Raw genomic sequence first — 19,406 nt, 5'->3', positions numbered from 1 at the left:
TTTGTAGTATGAATTATAAAAGTAACTACGGCTTAGAAATAAATAATAATAAACCGTACAATCATGCCACACTCACACACACACACACACACACTTGCGTGCCCTCTGGCATTGTGAGTGTCTATGGTCGGCATACATCACTTAATATCAGTGCCTCCAACCCCTTTTTCCCCCTGTTAGATAAAAAATAAATTAAAACCAAATCTAATCTAAGGTAATTATAATTGTCAAATTTTTTCATCTAAAAACTGCAACATAATGTGGACCTTCCTCTTGAAAGCTTTGTATAATAGTCATGTATTATTGTTAAATGGGTTAAAAACAATGCAGTCTTAGTTGCTGTGTTAGTAAATAAAGCAAAAGAAAGTTGAGGCATAGACATCATGCGATCATGCAAAATGAACTCCGAATAAAGGCACTTGTATATGTCGCAGCTTAATAAGCCGTTCGATTCGTTAATTGAATGGCCTAGCCTTTTGACTAAACAGCGCCTTTTAACTAGCGGCCTGAAATATATTCAGCTGTAGTATAATAACATTTAATAAACTGGCTGGCTAATGTTATGGCCATTCGTATGGTAGAGTGATCTTGTGGCAAAAATAAGATAGATGAAACATCTGACATAAAAAAATATTTCTTTAAAGTCAAAACTTTTGGTTAAAACAAACACCGTCAAAGTTGTGGTTTGCCGACGTCATATTGATAGTTTAATTTAAATTAACATTCAACGGGCTAGGCAAGTAATGAAACATCATCAATACAACTCGTTTGCCTAGCAGTTAGATCAACTGGCCGATTATCTTTCAGGCCGCTAGTTAATCGCCACTGTTTGGTTAAGAGGCTAGGCTGTTGATTGAACGGCTAATTAAGCTAGTTGGCGACATATACATACCATATTATGTTATGACGGTTATCAGATAAATACTGTAGTTTAACTAAACAAACGTGCATCTTGTAGTGTTTAGAAACTAGCCCAATAGGAAATTGGCCCATACAAAACTTTATTAGCGTTTTATTGAGCAATTCACAACAATGGGTTTGTGCAATGAAGACACCGCATTAAACTTCAACCGAGAAATTTTCTGTCGTAAATAACTCTTAGTTTTGCGCACAAATTTTAATATAATAAGTCGTAAAACATTTATGTAATGAAAGAGTCCTGGCTTCGTAGTAAAACTCACAAGTTAATATGAGATTCTATGAACGCATACGTGTACGAAGTTTCTTATGGAATTGTATATCATATGCACTTAAACAGGCATTCAATGCTGCTCCAAGCTGATTGTCGATATTTTGGGTACTCGTACACATATTTCACATTACGTGAACACTATTCGCAGTTTTATTTATTAAAAATTCGTGATACATTACAAATAAAAATATTTAACATAAAACACACAATACATTATTTTATTATTTCTATGTAGGTTAAGAAAATTGTAAATAATGTATATATATTTAATTGTTATGCTTACTAATAAAGATATTCTAAAGAGTAACATAAACTATAAGGTATGCACCGGCGGCCTTATCGTTAACAAGCGATTTAGGAAAACGATACTAATGGCAAGAAGTGAAAATCAAGAAAAATAAAATTACAAGTAACACAATTTTACGCAATTACCAAACTTAATCTAAAACAAAATAATTAAGAAATTTGTGCTTGTACTTGTGTATTCACGTAAGAAGTGACATTTCTTTATGACCTTATTTTTCGAAAAAGCATCTACTATATGCAACTTTACAGAAATTGGTTAAATAAAATAAAATTAGATAAAGTATAACAAAAGGCTTTTATTATCATAGACATAAATACAAATAATACAATTATTACATTTTACTTTATTACTACTAAGATAATTACAGAATTTCATTAGGTGTAATAGATTTATTACTATCATTGTTATCGTTATTATATATTTTTGTTATTAATGGCTTCGAATCAACAGTGGTAGGGACAAAAAAGATGGCACGTAACCCAAAAATGTGACGGTAATTTATTTCCAACACCGATTCCAGTTTCACTGCAATAAAAAAACTTAAAGCTAATCTTACGGTTTTATTACAATCCTCGATACAAAAGATTTAAAAAAATACATGAATTACAAAAGTCACGATTGAGCAGGATAAGAAAATGTAGAAGACATATTTTCGTTTTTGTCTAAAGTCCTTAATCTCGTCATGCCGCCAAGAACCTCCCGGTACTCGTCCAAGGAAACATTTCGTTTAAGTTTTAAGCCTTAAACGTGTCAGCTATTGCATATTCGACCGAGTACATACTTTCTTACGTATACTACTTACGTATAGTAATAAATAATGATTAACAACTTACGATTTCACGGATGTGCATCCGTCGCAAGTCAGAAGCGTGCAATTTAATTAGTTTCATCGAAATGTCTGTCTTTATAAAAGCAAATAAAATAAAAAAATACACATACCGTCTAAAAGATGAGATTTCGATATGTTTTTGCGCGTCCTCCTGGAATGCGATGGTGTAGAGAAAAAGTAACAAGGCTAAGGCTATAAGGCTGTGTCCCAAGAGGCTTCTGAGCCTATGGAAGGTGTGGGGTTGACAAGTTAACAGTAGGGTAAACAGTTAACCAGGAGCTTACGTTCAAGAGCAGTCTATGTATAAATATCTTATACATAGACTGTTGAAGCTTTATGTTAAAGGGGCCAAGTATTACGTATGCAGATTTACTACAATCTATCAACTCTCCCCCCCCCCCCTCTTGTCAGCAAAAATATTTTTGTAGGAATCCTCGTAAATGAATTTCGTTTTCAAGCATAGACAATGTGTAGGTAATATATGTAAAAAATAAAATAATATAAATAGTGCTTACGTAATAGTTGAATGACCCCAGACGGTTCAGTATATTCATTAATTACGGTTAAATAATATCTTAAAAGCTACATTACTTGAATTAGTAAGAAGAAAAAGTACAAGAATACTAATTACGTATGTGTGACCGTGTCTATATTACAAATTTTAACGGTTACATTAACTATTCTTTTGGTTTTTTAATTTATTTGTTAAAAAGATTTTCAGCTTATAACTAAATAATGTACTAAAGATAAACAACTTAGTACGCCAAGAAAAAAAACTCGTATAAAATTTAATTTTAAATTTAGTGAAATAGATGTTAGCAAAGAGATAATTCAAAACACACGCAAATCTTAGTTTTATTCATAAAACACACATATACAAATCTTAATAGATTCTCTCGTAAAGTCTAGTTATCTACTTTTATAGCTGTAATACTAGTTGTGTAGTAATAATTTGTATGGCATAAGGGCTATTAATATCCTATCCCAAGAAGCATATAATTATATAACTTACCGTAATACGGAAACGCAATCAGAGGCATTCGCCACTAATTGTTCCACTCGGCTGTACCCGGGTATCGAACCTAGGGCAACATAACGGTGCCGCTGACCGCGCTGGACGCAATTGTTATTTAAACTAACTGTAGGTATAGAAACCGAATAAAGTCTATAGTTAAATTCTAGAAATAATTATCGTATATGATATTATAACAAAGTTAAAATACCTTAGCTGCTTGCGCTATACATCAACTAATATTAAAAAATCATTAAAACAAATGATAAAAGTCTCGTGACAAAGTACTGATTGATGCAATATTTTTATTTTATTTATACAAATTCTAAATGGCTAAATTCTATCTCATTTCCATGGAGGTGGTTCAGAGGAGTGGTTCAAATTACTACCTGCAGCTGAGTTTCATTTTTAGAGTCGAGGCAGAATGCGAAATTCCACCTCAACGTCCGTCGATCCAGAACTCAGGGATTTTTAACGCAATTTTTACCTCGCACCACTACTATGTGGAACCAGCTGCCCACTGAAGTAATTCCGAACCAATTTGACTTACGGTCAGTTACCGGCAACGCACTCTCGATATCTCAGGCATTTTTTTATAAACAAGGACCGTACAACCAGCCACGCACTCAGACAGATATATGACCGAGTAGCTAATTGCCCTTAGGCATTGAGAGTGTCCATGAGCACCTAACATCAGATAAGCCTCCTGCCCGTTTGCCTGTTCTATGTAATAAAAAATGAGACTTAATGACTAGTTTTAAAATTTTAACAATAATGTAATTGTATAACGTTGCAACTTTCTTCGATTTGTTTCTGCCTATATTTAATCTGTAATATAAATCACAATAAAGTCCAGAAAATGTGAATTTAATTCCAAAATATTACGAATTCTCTTGAATAAAGATCATAGAAGCTCTTTCAACATTCCTCGCTAGACTCAACTTGAATTATGTTTATTAGGTATAAGTCGAAAATACAATCAATCAATATCTCTAATCCACTTCATGGTAACTAAAAAAATTAATTTGTATTTTGTAAAATTTCTTTTAAACCTTACGTAACACGTCTGTCATAAATAAATCATGTACCGATAGTTATTCTACTGTAGTAAACAGTCAATTGATTTTCTAAATAGTGAAAACATGTTGCCTTGCTGCATTTCAATTGTAGGGTAAATAATATTGTACATAACTTTCCTATGTAAAATATATTTCAAAACTGCACTAAAAATATAAAGATAAAAGGTTTGTATTAAGAAACTAATAAATAAGACAATAAATTATAGATGTGTGAATTATTTGGATTAAAAGTTGTAATTGAAGTTGAGTATTGAGTTTGTTTTGGAAGAGCTGGGAATCCTGACACATGCATTTTTTACTTAAAGAGTTCCCAAATCTCTTCATTGTTAAAATGAATAATTATTCATATTTTATTTATAAATCTTTGTTCTCGTTTCTTTGTATTATATTATCTTGTTTTCTTATTTGAGTTGGTTATCTATAACGTAATATAATAATGGAAAGAGATGCATTATGCTTGGATTGGTGTAATGCATCTAATAACATATCTCGCTTTCATGTCGTTAACATATTTTAAAATTAAATGACGTTCGTTCAAAGATTTTATATCTCATAAAAACACAAAGTATCACTTACATGAGAAAACTTCTAATATAGATACAATCTTATGCAAAACTTATTAATTATAAAGTTACAAACACATTATTTTTCATTGAGAAAACAATCCAGTTAAATGTTTAATGAAATCTAATTCAGAATTTAATTAAAATAAATTGATACCATAAATAACATTAATTAAAAGCTTAATATTAATTTATCTTGTATGATATATTTATGGACAAAACACGAATGGCTTTGACGCCAAGACATGAATTTATTGAATAATAATCTGTGTACCGTTATGTCATTTTGACGTGTGAAATGTTATTTTCGCGCGAATTCCACAAAACGGTATTTAACCCAAATTATTGTTAAGATTGAACAAACAATTATCATTTTAACTTAGTAATTTTCTCCTAGACATATAAAATACATAAATTTCTTTGAAAAACAAAGAACTTTAGTGTTTTTAACAAGAATGTATAGTAATAAAATTTAATTACCGCAATTTATTAATCACTGCTACAGCATGTCAACTGTCATTGTAAGTTTATAGCGTTACGCAAAAAGCAGTTAAATACCATGGGCAAAGTTTTAATTGGGGCAATTTACGCATTCTGTATTTTTTCTGGCCAATGACGATATACGTTATTGCATCATATGAGTGGAAACAGTTTTAATTGCATTTTCAAACACACAAGTTGGCCTATTACGTAATATAAAAATACTGGGTTAAAGAACCTAATATGAAATATACTAGTGATTTTATATCGTAAGTATTCCCAACTTTTATATTATAAATTTGTCTATTTGTTATAAAATACTAAATAAATAAGTCAGTGCCGCTACAACCTCAGATTTCTGTATCTGTTTTATGATCATTTGTCAATCTAACAGGCAAGTAGGTGATCTGCCTCTGTGCCTGACACACGCCGTCAACTTTTTGGGTCTAAGGCAAACCGGTTTCCTCACGATGTCTTCACCGTTCGACTGAATGTTAAATGCGCACATAGAAAAAAGTCCATTGGTACAGCCGGGGTTCGAACCTACGACTTCTGGGATGTGAGTCGCACGCCGACGCCACTAGGCCAACACTGCTCCTCTCTCTATTATGTTATGTTTAATATAAAAATCTTATGCTTTGAACTGAACTGCCTCTTATACGATTTTTAAGTCTGCTTAAACTTGATCTTATAAAAACCCAAATACATAGTAATATGCGGTAGTGAATTTCTAGACAGATAAACCTCTTTTGTTTTGAAATGTCTCTTAGCCGGAAAATATTTATGAACGAAATTCTCCGATATCCGACCGAGTCTCATTACAAAACACAAGTTTTGAGAAATGATAGCGATCTTTTTGTCAACAGAATTGTTATGTGATCGACTACTAACACGTGGCTGTTTTTTATAATGATTATTATACATCGGTGGCGGTCGTGGTCTGTTTCGTATTGCTACATGCTACAACAGTCATATGCCACAGAAAAACCAATGGAAAGGCCTCCGTAATTTTGGATAAACATATTGTATAAATATTTTAATATGAAGCAATTTCGGGACAGATTTTTATTTTAATAATGTTTTTTTTTTTGGTTTTACCGTACTACAAATTAAAATTACAGTATTAAATTACAAATATATACAACAAAATCTCAAAGTCTGCGTGGTTTGAGTCGCCTAGCTCAACCGGCAATTTTGTCGTAAATTTTGGAAGTAGGTATGCCCGTCTCTTCGCCATGATTTCTTCCAGCAAGGGTTTACATTAAAGGATAAGTCCATTGGGCATATTGGTGCCTTTTGGGAGTCTCTTCTGGTTGTCGGATATGGGGGGAAACAGCCTATCTACGCTTAGAATCTATGCCTGATAGACCCATTGACCGAATGTGGTCCTCCTGCACATGGTTGTATAGTGAACTTTATCGTTAAAACAGAATAGAGAAAAATAACCGTTCGAGAGTTGTGCAACTTATAACGATCAGAAATGTCCAAAATTAATGTATTACAAAATTGTTTACGCATATCAAGAAATGTATCATATAACTGTTTGATATGTAAACACATCGATTCTTGTGAAACAGAGCCTTTAGCGTGTCACTAACTGTGCGTGACGCAAAAGCCACGCTCCGAAAGTTAGATGCGTTTTGTAATTAATCAAACGACATTGATGCAATTAATGCATTGAAATGTATGTAAGAAGGACTGTTAAAAAGTTGTTTTTCGCAAGTTTAATTTACATTACACGTTCTATATAATTCTATTATATATTCTACTAATATATACCGAGTAATACTCATTTAAATGCGCGTAATTAAAAATAAATCACTTACAAAACTCTACATTTTAAGTGCTTAACAGAAGTCGTGTTCAGCGAAAGTTAACATGTTAAATAATATATATTTATTTATAGACATAGACATAATATTTATTACATTTATTTATTTATTATAAAATAACAATAATTAAAAATAAATAAAAAAGAAAAATAATACAGGGATAACATTTTTTTTTAAGAAAAAGGTTTAATTGTGTAATGCGTGTGTGCTGTGGTTGTAATTGGCCCTGGCTCAGCATTATGCTGAGGAACAGAGTTGTTCCACAGCCCTGGTCAATCTTCCAGCGACCACAGCAGCTAGTTTGCGCCTCAGTCGCAAAAAAGAATAAGAATCTAATACTCAGTAGAAACAAATAATAATAGTAAAAGTTAGCAGTGTAAGTAATGAAGAAGCAAAAAAATGTAAATTAAATTAAAAATATGAATAATTGTTAAGAAGTCGATAAATAAACATTTTTGGGGCGGATTAAAAACTATATTTCGTGAGATTTTTGTTGAGTTGATGTTGATGTTTTTTTATAACTGCGTCGAAAATTTGATTTTAGTTGAAGATTATTCAAATTTATAATCCTCGAGTCGGTGAGGTCCTCATAAGCTTTTATAGAATAGTAATTATCTTAGTCATCCTAGCGTTGGCCATCATGGCCTCCTTAGTCAGAGTGCAGATCGTTTTCTTGCCACACCGCTCTTTTGCCTTCATCAATTCCAGCCATATTGGACCCAACGGGTACTGCTAGGGACGATGGAAAGGCTGGACATCTTTGATATTGTATATTTGTGTGATTTAGTTAATTCAATGCTAATACTTATTTTTTAAATAAAGTCAAGTCGAGATCTATTTTATGTAGCTTGAATCAGAAATGAAGCAGGTTTCCGATACTATTGACGCCAATATTTAGTGCAATAATTTGTAGTTTAATATAGTTACAAAATAAAAAAATAAAACGCGATTTAATTATACACATTGTTATCTTATTCGGAATATCACACAATTACATATAAAACAACAGTCAATGGAATATTGCAATATGTCTGTGGACGCCGAAAGTATTTAAAATAACTCTCGCATCGCAGTGTCTTATGTAGAATAATCAGGTGTAAGTAAAATCCCAGAGTATACTTAAGTATGTTACATAACAAGAATTATAAACAAAAGAATTTCGTTAATACAGTTTAACCGATATACCTTATAGGTCTGGGCTTCAGATATGTGTATCTGTTTCGTGATCATTTCTAGTCAAGTAGGTGATTAACCTTCTGTGCCTAACACACCGACTTTTTGGGTCTAAGGCCGGTTACTCACGACTGTTAAATTCGCGCATATAAATATAGTCAATTGGTGCACAGCCGAAGATCGGATAAAATCGCCTCAAAAATCCTATATATTAAAAGAAAAGTTTTATATAGGATCACTAAAATATAAACACACACCTATAAAGCTTTAAAATATTAGCAATATAAACATAATAAAAATGTCAAAATTGTCATATTAAAATAAAACCAATTACGCTCCAACCTCTAAGTTTTAGCATCAGATTTTCGTATGTTTCGTTTCGTTTTATGGCGATATAGTGACAAATAGTTCATACATCTAGATTACCTAAGATATGAGATAATTGTTTCAAAATTATTAAATGAGTTCAAGGTAATATTACCAGCTCACGTTCCTTATGCTTACTTAATTAAAATATAGCGAAATGTCACTCGCAACACCAAACATTTCGGTCGTAAAATTGCACGTCATTTCAACATTCTTTTAATTTTAAAAATATGATGTATATGAACATAATTTTTAATTTGTATTTAATTTTTTTTATTAGCGAATGCTCCAAATTAAAAGAAATGTGCTTCTCTGAGACACACAATTGGTTGAGGAAGGTATGAACAATCGTTTCTGTTAACAATTACCGTACACGGTAAATGTATATACGATTTCAAAATCCATATATTTATTAAAACTTCATTGCTTTAAGAGGGCAACTAAAATCAGGTGACTTAAATGATGACCCAACAGGTTTTTTTCGAAAAAAATACTCATAACAAATTATATATATTAAAATCAAATCTAAAGTCATGAGTCAGATTAACGTTAAGAAATGAAATTAAAAAAAATACATTAAAAATAGTGAGAATTTCAATTGAGCACATATATATTGTTTACATTGAGATTTTAACAGACTTGCCATACATTATTAGCTCGCTAACTTTGTACCAGTGTTACCACTCAAGTCATTATTTTTAATACATAGTTATAATGTATTAATATTATATATAATAATGCTTTCTTGTATTATCCTTCCATCTTTATAGATTTCGTGACTATAATAGTTACGTTACCAAGGCAATACTATAAATTCATCTTGACAGCGTACGCGCCTAACAGCATAATATGTAATGAATACCAAATGTAATATCTGACTTGAATATTAATGTTCATTGTTTTTAGCTTATGAAACTATAATATTTTTGGCACTATTATGTAAGTCACTATAAGTCATTTAGATGGGTCATTGGACTACTGAATAAACCTATCTATAAATCATGGTTTTGATGGTTAATTCAAATTTATAAATACCCTCTACGATACGATTGAATTAACGCTGGTTAAATGCCTCTTTAATATCATATTTTATCCATTACACATACATTATCATTTTTGTAATTTTCCCGGACATACAACGACCAATATTTTGTTCTCGCCTTAGGTTATCGCAGATTATGCTTCACAGGATTATAAAGAATATACATAGCGCTAAATCACCTGCATCATCAGCACATTCCACATACACAGTTCATACCCTCACTGTTACACTATCACACAACACACCCCAATTACTTTATTTAAATATTTGAACCGTATATACATATATTATATGTATTCCAACTTTGGCTATATCATAATCGCTCTTTAAGAAACAGTGGCCTCAGTTCCCTGTATCTATATGTTATGGATCACATTATACTTCTAGCTATACTCTCTAGCTACTGAATTTAATATAAATAATAATTATTGGTTTACGTTTAAAACTGTATGTTAAAATTTCTAAATTTCGTGTCCACTTGTACGAAATGTGAGCGAACTTAACCTCATTTTGTTGACTTGTTTATAATTGTTAGATATATAAGTATATGTTATATTATTATGAGGGAAGTAATAATAATAATTAAGCCTTTTTTCCTTGAAACATTCAAAGTGCTGTAGAAAACAGAAATAATTACTTTTTGAAGGATCTCTTACAAAGCCTCCTCCACTCCATCACTCTCTTTCATTTTCCTCCCAATCTTCTTTAAATTCGTCAGCCCACCGTGCAAAAGGGACTCTCTTTCTTTTCCCTGGTGGCCCTCTCCACCTCATCCATCTGCCATTGTTCATGCCAGCGGTGTGGCATGCCCCTTATAATTATTTTATATGATTTAATAAATGTATCATAAACAAAAACTATTTCAGCTTGTGCAAGCGCGATGACCGAAGAAACTCGCTTTGGTTTCATTATTGTGTAAAGGTATCATACAAGTAAATATCGATGTCGTGCTATCATAATACAGTGACCGATGTGGTGCTCTGATCCACTTTCACTCCATACATTTTTCATTTATAATGAAATTGACCGGCGATAATGTACTTACGAAAGTTTGAGAAACAATTATAACATATTTGTAGCAAAACCTTAACAACAGTCAAGTATATTTAATTATTTTCTTTTAATACAGTAACTTAATAGTAATACAATAGAAAACTTAAATATAAAACTAACTATGAACATATAATAAAAAAACCTCAACTTTTTATAAGTCAATATCCTTTAGACATCGTAAGGATTACTCATATTTGGTCGTAAAAACGAATTTTAAGACGACGTTATTATTAAGTGCCTAAATACTATTACACGTCTGGACTTTTGATTTTCGTCAATATAACCGGTATGTTGTTCTAAACGATGTCGTAGTTAACTGATTTGACTGTGATTATAAATAATGCAATTCTTGTGAATTCAGCCAGTGTGCAATATATATCCGTCTCACGTGCAACAATATTCAGGGTGCGCAAAACACGCGTACTGGTATGTGACAAGACATAGATACTCTATGTATTTATATTACTTTTGGTTTAAAGTTTAATGGTCTATAACTCTCTGTGGCAGAAGACGCACACAGTGATTCTTAATTGAGTTCGGTCTTGAGCACAGTATTTCACCTCGCTAGTCTTCCCAGCTATCTGTACCTCATCTGCAACTGATCGACGCCAGGTTTGCTTGGGACAGCCACGCTTCCGCTTTTCTTGCGGGTTCCAATCAAGCGCCTGCTTGGAGATATATTTGGAATCTCTTCGGAGTGTATTAGTCGGCTATACGCTATTATAATTATTACAGATGGTAGTCTTGTTATGTTAACTTAAGTCCCTAAACAAGAGTTTGATTATATACTATATAGATAATAAAATATATGTTTTAGTTATATTTTTAGATGTAAATGTATATAAATAGTGAATCCCAAAATGTCGCTAAACGCGAAAGCTAGCGTGTATATTAATATTTTTTATTAATTCCACTCTGAGGAAGTTTGTTATGATGAGATAATTTGGAAAAAGTTCATGGAAAAACCAAAATAAAAATTTCTGTTCCGGAAAATCGAACATTCTCTATGGGCATACAAAAATGTTTTATATGTTGGTATATATCTACTGTCTCATTCTTTCCAGGGTTCAGACCCCCGCGTTGCAACATGCCGCGGCCGGTTGCAGACCAGACGCTGTCAGCTCAACCAAGAGATAAATAAAGAGCTTAGACTTAGAGCTGGAGCTGAAAATTTGTTCAAGGTAAGCACTGAGACTAGCGTTCTTACGTATAAAGGCCCTCTATGCCTCAATTTGTTAAAGATACTAAAAAGAGAAGAAAGATAGATAAACATCTCATTTCTTTATTTGAATTAAACTAAAAATCAGTGGCGGTACAACCTTTTTAGGTGCTCAGATGTCTGATTATATATTATATATTGTGCAAGTAGGTGATGAGCTTTCTGTGCCTGACTCACGCTGTCGACTTTTTGGGTCTAAGGCAGGCTGGTTTCCTCAGGATGTTTTCTTTCACCGTTCGAACGAATGTTAAATGCGCAAATAGAAAGAAAGTCCATTGGTGCACAGCCGGGGATCGAACCTACGACGTCAGGGATGAGTGTCGCACGCTAAAGCCACTTGGCCAACCCTGCTCTAATTCTTATGTTGATTGTTATAAATAAATGATATGGAAAAAATATATGACGACCAAAAAAGCTTTCAATTTTATTTTCAAAAAAATTGCAAATGCAAATAAACACTCCTAATACTTTATAATTATTTTAATCATTCGGTTTGCGGAGAAAGAAACTTATGAAAATTATTTTATAATTTCTATGTTCTTGTAATATAACATTGCTGATAACAGTATGCATGTTCGTTTTAAAACGAAATAAAGATAACGAAGTGGTATACTGTAACTTGCAATATTGATAACAATCCCGAAGATTTTATGCATGCAACCTGTAATTGGGGATTGGTATTAACAAAGTAGCAGTTTGATAAATCGCTAACGCCCGAGTTAATTTTTGTGAAAATAATAGTTTGGCGCGAAACATATGTTGAAGATAGTAGTCACACCACACATCTCAACTCCCATCTGCGGTACAAAATGAGGCTCTATGGCAGTATGAACTGTCAGGCTTCTTTAGGGATTGATAGATATAAAGGCAAGTTTTGTAATACAAAACAAAGAGTTTAATCTGAATAGCAATTTGATGAACAATAAATAGGACGGAACGAATCGATTGCACTTAAAGTCAGTTGCAACAAATCGCGGCAAGAAAAGTAATTACTGTGCATAATAGAGGTTTAGTTCTTGTAAAATAATAATACCTTTTTAGGTCTGGGCCTCAGATTTCTGTATCTGTTTCAGGATCATTTGTCAATCCAATAGCCAAGTAGGGTTCCGATTCCTGTGCTTGACACACGCCGTCAAATTTTGATCTAAGTCAAACCGGTTTCCTCAGGATGTTTTCCTTCACCGTTCAAGCGAATGTTAAATGCTCCATAGAGAGAAATTCCATTGGTGCACGACCGGGGATCGAACCTGCGACCTCATTTAGTTCTATTAGAATATTTTAAATTAATAAGCTTTTACTTTCTTTTTATATATTATATGTAAATACACACATTAAATATAATATATAAAAATACTTTTTCACGATATTATATCTTTTTATAGTTGTAATTAACTAGGTAACTCGTTGAACTGCCTGTGACGTTACCCTGTAACTTCCAGTAGTGATCCCGAAGAATATTGTATGCAATTTCGATACATTTCTTTCAGTATCCGTAGCAATTGCAATTGTGCTAAACTTAACATTGTAGTTGAATTAAAGAATACAGAGAACCAGTCTTGTTTTTTTTAAACACTAGTTTTTAGCTGATTAATTATAATTTGTCTGTGTAATTATTCAATAATAATAAATCTAACATAATCAACATCTTTTTGTTATTGAAATTGGTTCAAGAAAATAACTCGCGGCAGATCTCAATATACAGCTGACTACAATACCCAGAATTCATATGAATTACTGCCCCAGATATTAGACCCAGTCTTGTCTTTGTCTTTTATTATTTATTACACACAAATCCTTTGAAGTAATAAAATAGCTATCAAGAAACTCGGTAGTGGCCTATACATAAGCTTCTTACACGTAAAGTGAGTCACTCCCAAGGGGTCTTGACAATGTCGTTTCCTGTTATGAACAATGGCGATCCAACGAACCGTAGCGCCCTCTGGTCTCTGACCCCTGGCCTTGACAAAACGTCTTCATACTTGGTGAATAACACGCACGCCCCGCTGCGCAATATAATTTTTTTTTATGTTTCTTCAATAATAACATATGTCTGTAATTTTATAGGTAACGAAATGTACTCTTGACTAAAAGGCCAGCAAATCATTCAAAGAATGTAGAATAATAAACTCCGTTAATCTTTTGAATCGAGTTTTTCGTTTTACAAATAGCTTGCAATCCATTACAATTAGCAAATAATATTCATCATTAATCCAATCAAAAGCTAAAAACTTTTCGCTGTCTATAATTTAAATAGTTTAATTTCACTCAACTCTGAGTTGCACAGTTAAAATAACAATATAGTGTAATACTATTTTGATTATTTTTTGGTTAAACATCACTGCCTTTATTTTCCCTTTTCAAAGACTATTATATAATACCTACTTAAGTCAATGTTTTCATATCATAATAATTTAAGTTTTATTATTATTATTATAATTAAATTTATTATAATTTAAATAATAATATTAAAACACGTTTTAATAATATCTGTATCTCTTGTTTATTATTAAATAAAACCAAATTTAAAACATTATTTACATAACGTGGTCGAAGGATTTCCAGCGATTCTGCGATTCCAGTGAAAGACTATCTCTTAAAATAAATTTATTATAATTCAATCATCCCTTGGAGGTGCTACTTCTGTGGACACGTTATCCCAGTTCATAGAATATGGCGTGACGGAATCAGACGGAAAATATTAAACGGCTCAAATATAAGAGATTAATTTTCTATTTATCATTTCCCTATTATTATTACTATAATAGTAAATAGTATATATTTGTGTATTGAAAATACATTTGTTCGATTTACATTATTTTTCAGCCTTGAACCAATTTCTAATATATTATATTTCGTTTAAGGCGACAACAAATAGGAAACTGCGTGAGACGGTAGCACTGGAGCTGAGTTTCGTCAATTCAAACCTCCAACTCCTCAAAGAGCAGCTTGCTGAACTGAACTCATCAGTGGAATTGTATCAGAATGACAGGTGAGATATGTTTTCTAGTTTTAATCTAATATAGATTAAACCCATTAGGCTACAACGCGTTCGGTTTTGGTCTATTTATCTGTTTCGTCGTATTTTTCCTTAATAGTCAAATTGGTGAGCAGCCTTCTGTATATGCTGTAATTTCAAATCGTTTTTTTTTTTCATGGTATGAGCTTTGTTTGCGTCCATAAAGAGAAAAGTCCATTGTTAAACGAATGCCAGCGAGCGTGCAGTCACTACTGCAGGACATTGTTCTTTATATACAAATAAAATAGCTAAATAAATTAATTGAATAATATTTTATGCTTATAATACTGAAAATAGTACCTACGTGTGGCTACAACGAGTGTGCAAAACGCACAGCCTTGGCTGGTCCAAAAATAAGCAACAATTATAGACAGTACAAACAAGTTATTATAACTTTGTATTTACTACTCATGTATAAAAATTATAAGTTAATCAAATAATATTCTATGCCTATAATACTGACACCTGTCAGTCAAGCAACAATAGAATACTATATATATATATAATAGACGATTGTCAAAGTAACGGGTGCTGTTAGACAAAATATTTTAATATTATTCTCGCACACTTCTGTGCCTAAAGCAATGTATTGTAAAATGTACTAAAGTTATTAAATAACCGAACTTAATATGATAAATATTCTTAGTAAATAATTTGAAGTCACATTGACACTTGTAAATAAATCTAGCGTTTTCCTCAAGTCGCAAAAATGAATTTATGAAAACTTTAATTCCGTTCGATATTCAAAATAAACTTGTCCGTCAACTTAATGGCATGCGATTTCCTAAAGAAGCCATAAAATTAAATAATACTTGTTCAATCATGTTTAAATTGTGGGATAATGGTATAGTGCGCTTGCGCATGTCTGTAATTGTACTTTTTTATAATTAATGTGTAATCACACTTATTTTTATTGAAATATAAGTACACAAAGCGGCAAGTTATAATTTGATCAGATCATTGACTTCGTATGCAATATTATCGCAAAAGATTTGCAAGTTTTTTTTTGTTATATTAATAACACTTTGTACAAGTTATAATACATATACATATCCCAATACATGAATGATTACATAGGAAACGTACAACAGTTTTCTATGAATTTTTGAATACTTTTTTTTTAAATTGTCATGTATTCTTGGAATCTTTTTCGAATTGGTTTTGCCAACTATTTATTGCTATTATGGCTTCATTTGTTTTCGTGATATTTCTTAAAAAGGAATTGCCTATAGGACAAAAAGTCGATAAAAAAATCGATTATTTTTTATTCATCGATGTTTCATGCTAAAAAACACATTAAACACCGATTTTTTATACAGAATGTCACATCTCTAATAGAATAGAAAACGTACGGTTTGTTTATAAATTTTAATACATTTCATAAAATTTTAAATATTTTTTTTTAATACTTAGACGTAACTCCGGTAGCAAAAACCACTTGGAGGTGTTGAAATCAAGGTCCCCCGAGACACCTAAATAATCAGTATCATCAAATTCGGGCAACGTAATTCTAAATCCAACCTTACATACTTTCCAGTCTACTTAGATAATAACTTGTTATATTAGTCTTCTTACAGCTCTTTTGAAAATAAGCCAGTGGCGCTACAATCGTTTTAGATCTAGGCATCAGATTAATGTATCTGTTAGATGGTCATTTGTCAATCTAATCAGCCTTCTGTGTATGACACACGTCGTTTTGTGTCCAATTGACAAGCCGGTTTTCTTACTATATTTTATTTCACCGTTCGAGGGAACGTTAAATACACACATAGACAGAAAGTATATTGATTGAATGAAAGTCGCACACTGAAGCCATTACTCCAGTTAAAATTGGTCAGCGACTTCAAAAAAACCAAAGGAGGAGGTTATCAATTCGACCTGTATTTTTATGATCTAATGACTATCTTTAAAAAGCAACTGCTACAAGCAAACGAGAATAGCATACAAAAACGTTTAGTTTCACGTGTAATATAAAAACCTCTTCAGGTATGTTATGTATCTCCACAAAAGGTAATCACAAAAAGTGTTATGCCCAGGCCGTAATGAGCGTAGTTAGAAACGTCTAAATTGCGTTCAACCTCTGGTAAAACCACATTTTCTTTGAATGAACTTAAACGAGATTTAATTCGATAAGAGGTTTTTTTTATAATTCGCGTGTGACTTGTTAATGTCATCATTAATAATATAATATTGGCTATATAATATTTATTTTATTTAATGTCTGGTAGAATAGAAAGTTTATATAAATAAATACCAAAAATTCCTTGTTGGTGGACGCTATTGGCTTCTTTATATATAAATAAAAACTAAAACGTTATGATAACACAGTTGTATTTTTTTACACCTTACCTTACAATATCTGGAATAAATCACAAATCATTAGTTATAGATCGCGTCCAACTGTAACAGCAAAAACAGCAACTGTTGTAAAGGGCATCATTGTAACTAAAAGTCATGTTTGAGTAGGTTTATTTTTTTATATGTTTATGATATTTAGTCGCGGTTACCTGCGCAAAATTTGACGATAACTTATTATATATATATATAATAAGTTATTATTAAGGATTTTTCTTTATATATATATATATATATAAAGAAAAATCCATTAGTAGTGACATTAGTTTATTTGCTGTGGGTATTGAAGCGGACACGATTCCCGGACGAAAAAGTGTTTGATAAATATTTGATTATTGTTTTGTATAACCCTTTTAAATATTATTTTAAAAGTATATTAAAAAATCTTCTAAGTTAGTATGCCTTTGTATTGTAGTCCAAAACAATCAATCTCCAGCCAACGCAATGTATCTGCTAAGTACAATTTCACATTAATTTTTAATGTGAAATTTAATAAAATAAATCAGTGGCGCTACAACCTTTTTAAATGTGGGCCTGAGATTTTTGTATCTGTTTTATGATCATTTGTTCACCTAATAGGCAACTAGGTGATCAGCCTTCTGTGCCTGACGCACGCTGTCGACTTTTTTTGTGTCTAAGACAAGTCGGTTTCTTCACGATGTTTTCCTTCACCGTTCGAGCGAATTTTAAATGCGCACATAGAAAGAAAGCCCATTGGTGCACAGTGCACGGGGATCGAACCTACAACCTCAGAGACAAGTTTCGCACGATGAAGCCACTAGGCCAACACTGCTCTATTTTATTTAATTAGATCTATTAAATTTTCGAATTATAAGCATACAATAGAGTTCTGGCAGCCCTGAGATATGTCTAAATGTGCGTTGTAACTACCTACAAATATTGACTAAATATATTGTGAAGTGCCTCATAATTAAAGACGTCAGGCACAGAAGGTATATTTATCACTTACTTTAAAACAGATACCGAACTCATAGGGCGAGCGTTGTAGCGCCATCTATGAATAAATGATGGTAACTACATGTCTTCGATTGCGTTTGTCAACATGGTGTTTTCCGCGAAAGAATTTTTCTGTCTCTGTTCGCATTGATGTCTAAATCTCACTTAAACTTTCCAGCAAGGAGTGTGTAATGCCGATGATTCCCCTTGGCTTAAAAGAAACCAAGGAAGTTGACTTCCGGGAGCCGTTCAAGGACTTCATCCTGGAACATTATAGCGAGGATGCCGCCTTGTACGAAGACCCCATATCGGACTTCATGGATACGAGACAGGTAAAGGACGACTGCAACCCTTTAAATTCCTCAATTTTATGAAAAATTATATGTTCTACAATAATAGATTAATAGCGAATAAATAACTGCGTGGCCTACTGATAAAAATCCAGACCAAATTGTCTATGAAATACTGGAAAAAGAAACAACAGATGCCATTGCAAATTCATTCGATTACAATGTTTTAAGTATTATTTTAATGTAAATAAATCAAAAACTTTATTTACGCTTAGTTTAACTCAAAGACAAGACAATGTAAAAAAATGAATACATTACATTATTGACACAATACTTACGAAATATGATATAATGTAAAAAGAAGCCAGCCATCACCTTGATGGGTAAAAATCTTCTAGAGAACGTTTCACAAGACAATTTCCTTTTCAAACTAGTGAACTGTGGAATCGACTCCCGGTAGGGGAGTAGGGGAGGGGTAGGGGTCTTCCCTGGCAGATACCTTCATCTGTTTAAAAAGTATACTCCTCCTTTAAAGGCCGGCAACTCACCCACTAAAATTGGTATCTATGGTATTGGTAGCTGCGACTATGCGATATGCGCCCAAAAACGGCAGTCCCGTAAGCTCGTTTAGCTACCCATAT

The 19,406-nt window shown here is 32.3% G+C and overlaps 1 protein-coding gene across 3 annotated transcripts in view; it reads left to right on the top strand.

Annotated features, from left to right (window-relative positions):
* Window positions 1-19,406, top strand: part of LOC123707210 (rhophilin-2) — a 69,053-nt gene that overhangs the window by 39,619 nt on the left and 10,028 nt on the right. For all 3 annotated transcript variants that reach the window (XM_045657071.1, XM_045657072.1, XM_045657073.1), the window contains 3 exons: window positions 11,993-12,109; window positions 15,009-15,136; window positions 18,654-18,807. In XM_045657071.1, coding sequence (XP_045513027.1) covers window positions 11,993-12,109; window positions 15,009-15,136; window positions 18,654-18,807 — 399 coding nt within the window. The remainder of the gene's footprint in view (window positions 1-11,992; window positions 12,110-15,008; window positions 15,137-18,653; window positions 18,808-19,406) is intronic.

The sequence above is a fragment of the Pieris brassicae genome, chromosome 3 (genome assembly GCF_905147105.1).
Source record: "Pieris brassicae chromosome 3, ilPieBrab1.1, whole genome shotgun sequence".
NCBI classification, from domain to species: domain Eukaryota; kingdom Metazoa; phylum Arthropoda; class Insecta; order Lepidoptera; family Pieridae; genus Pieris; species Pieris brassicae.
This window is presented reverse-complemented; position numbering and strand designations above follow the sequence as displayed.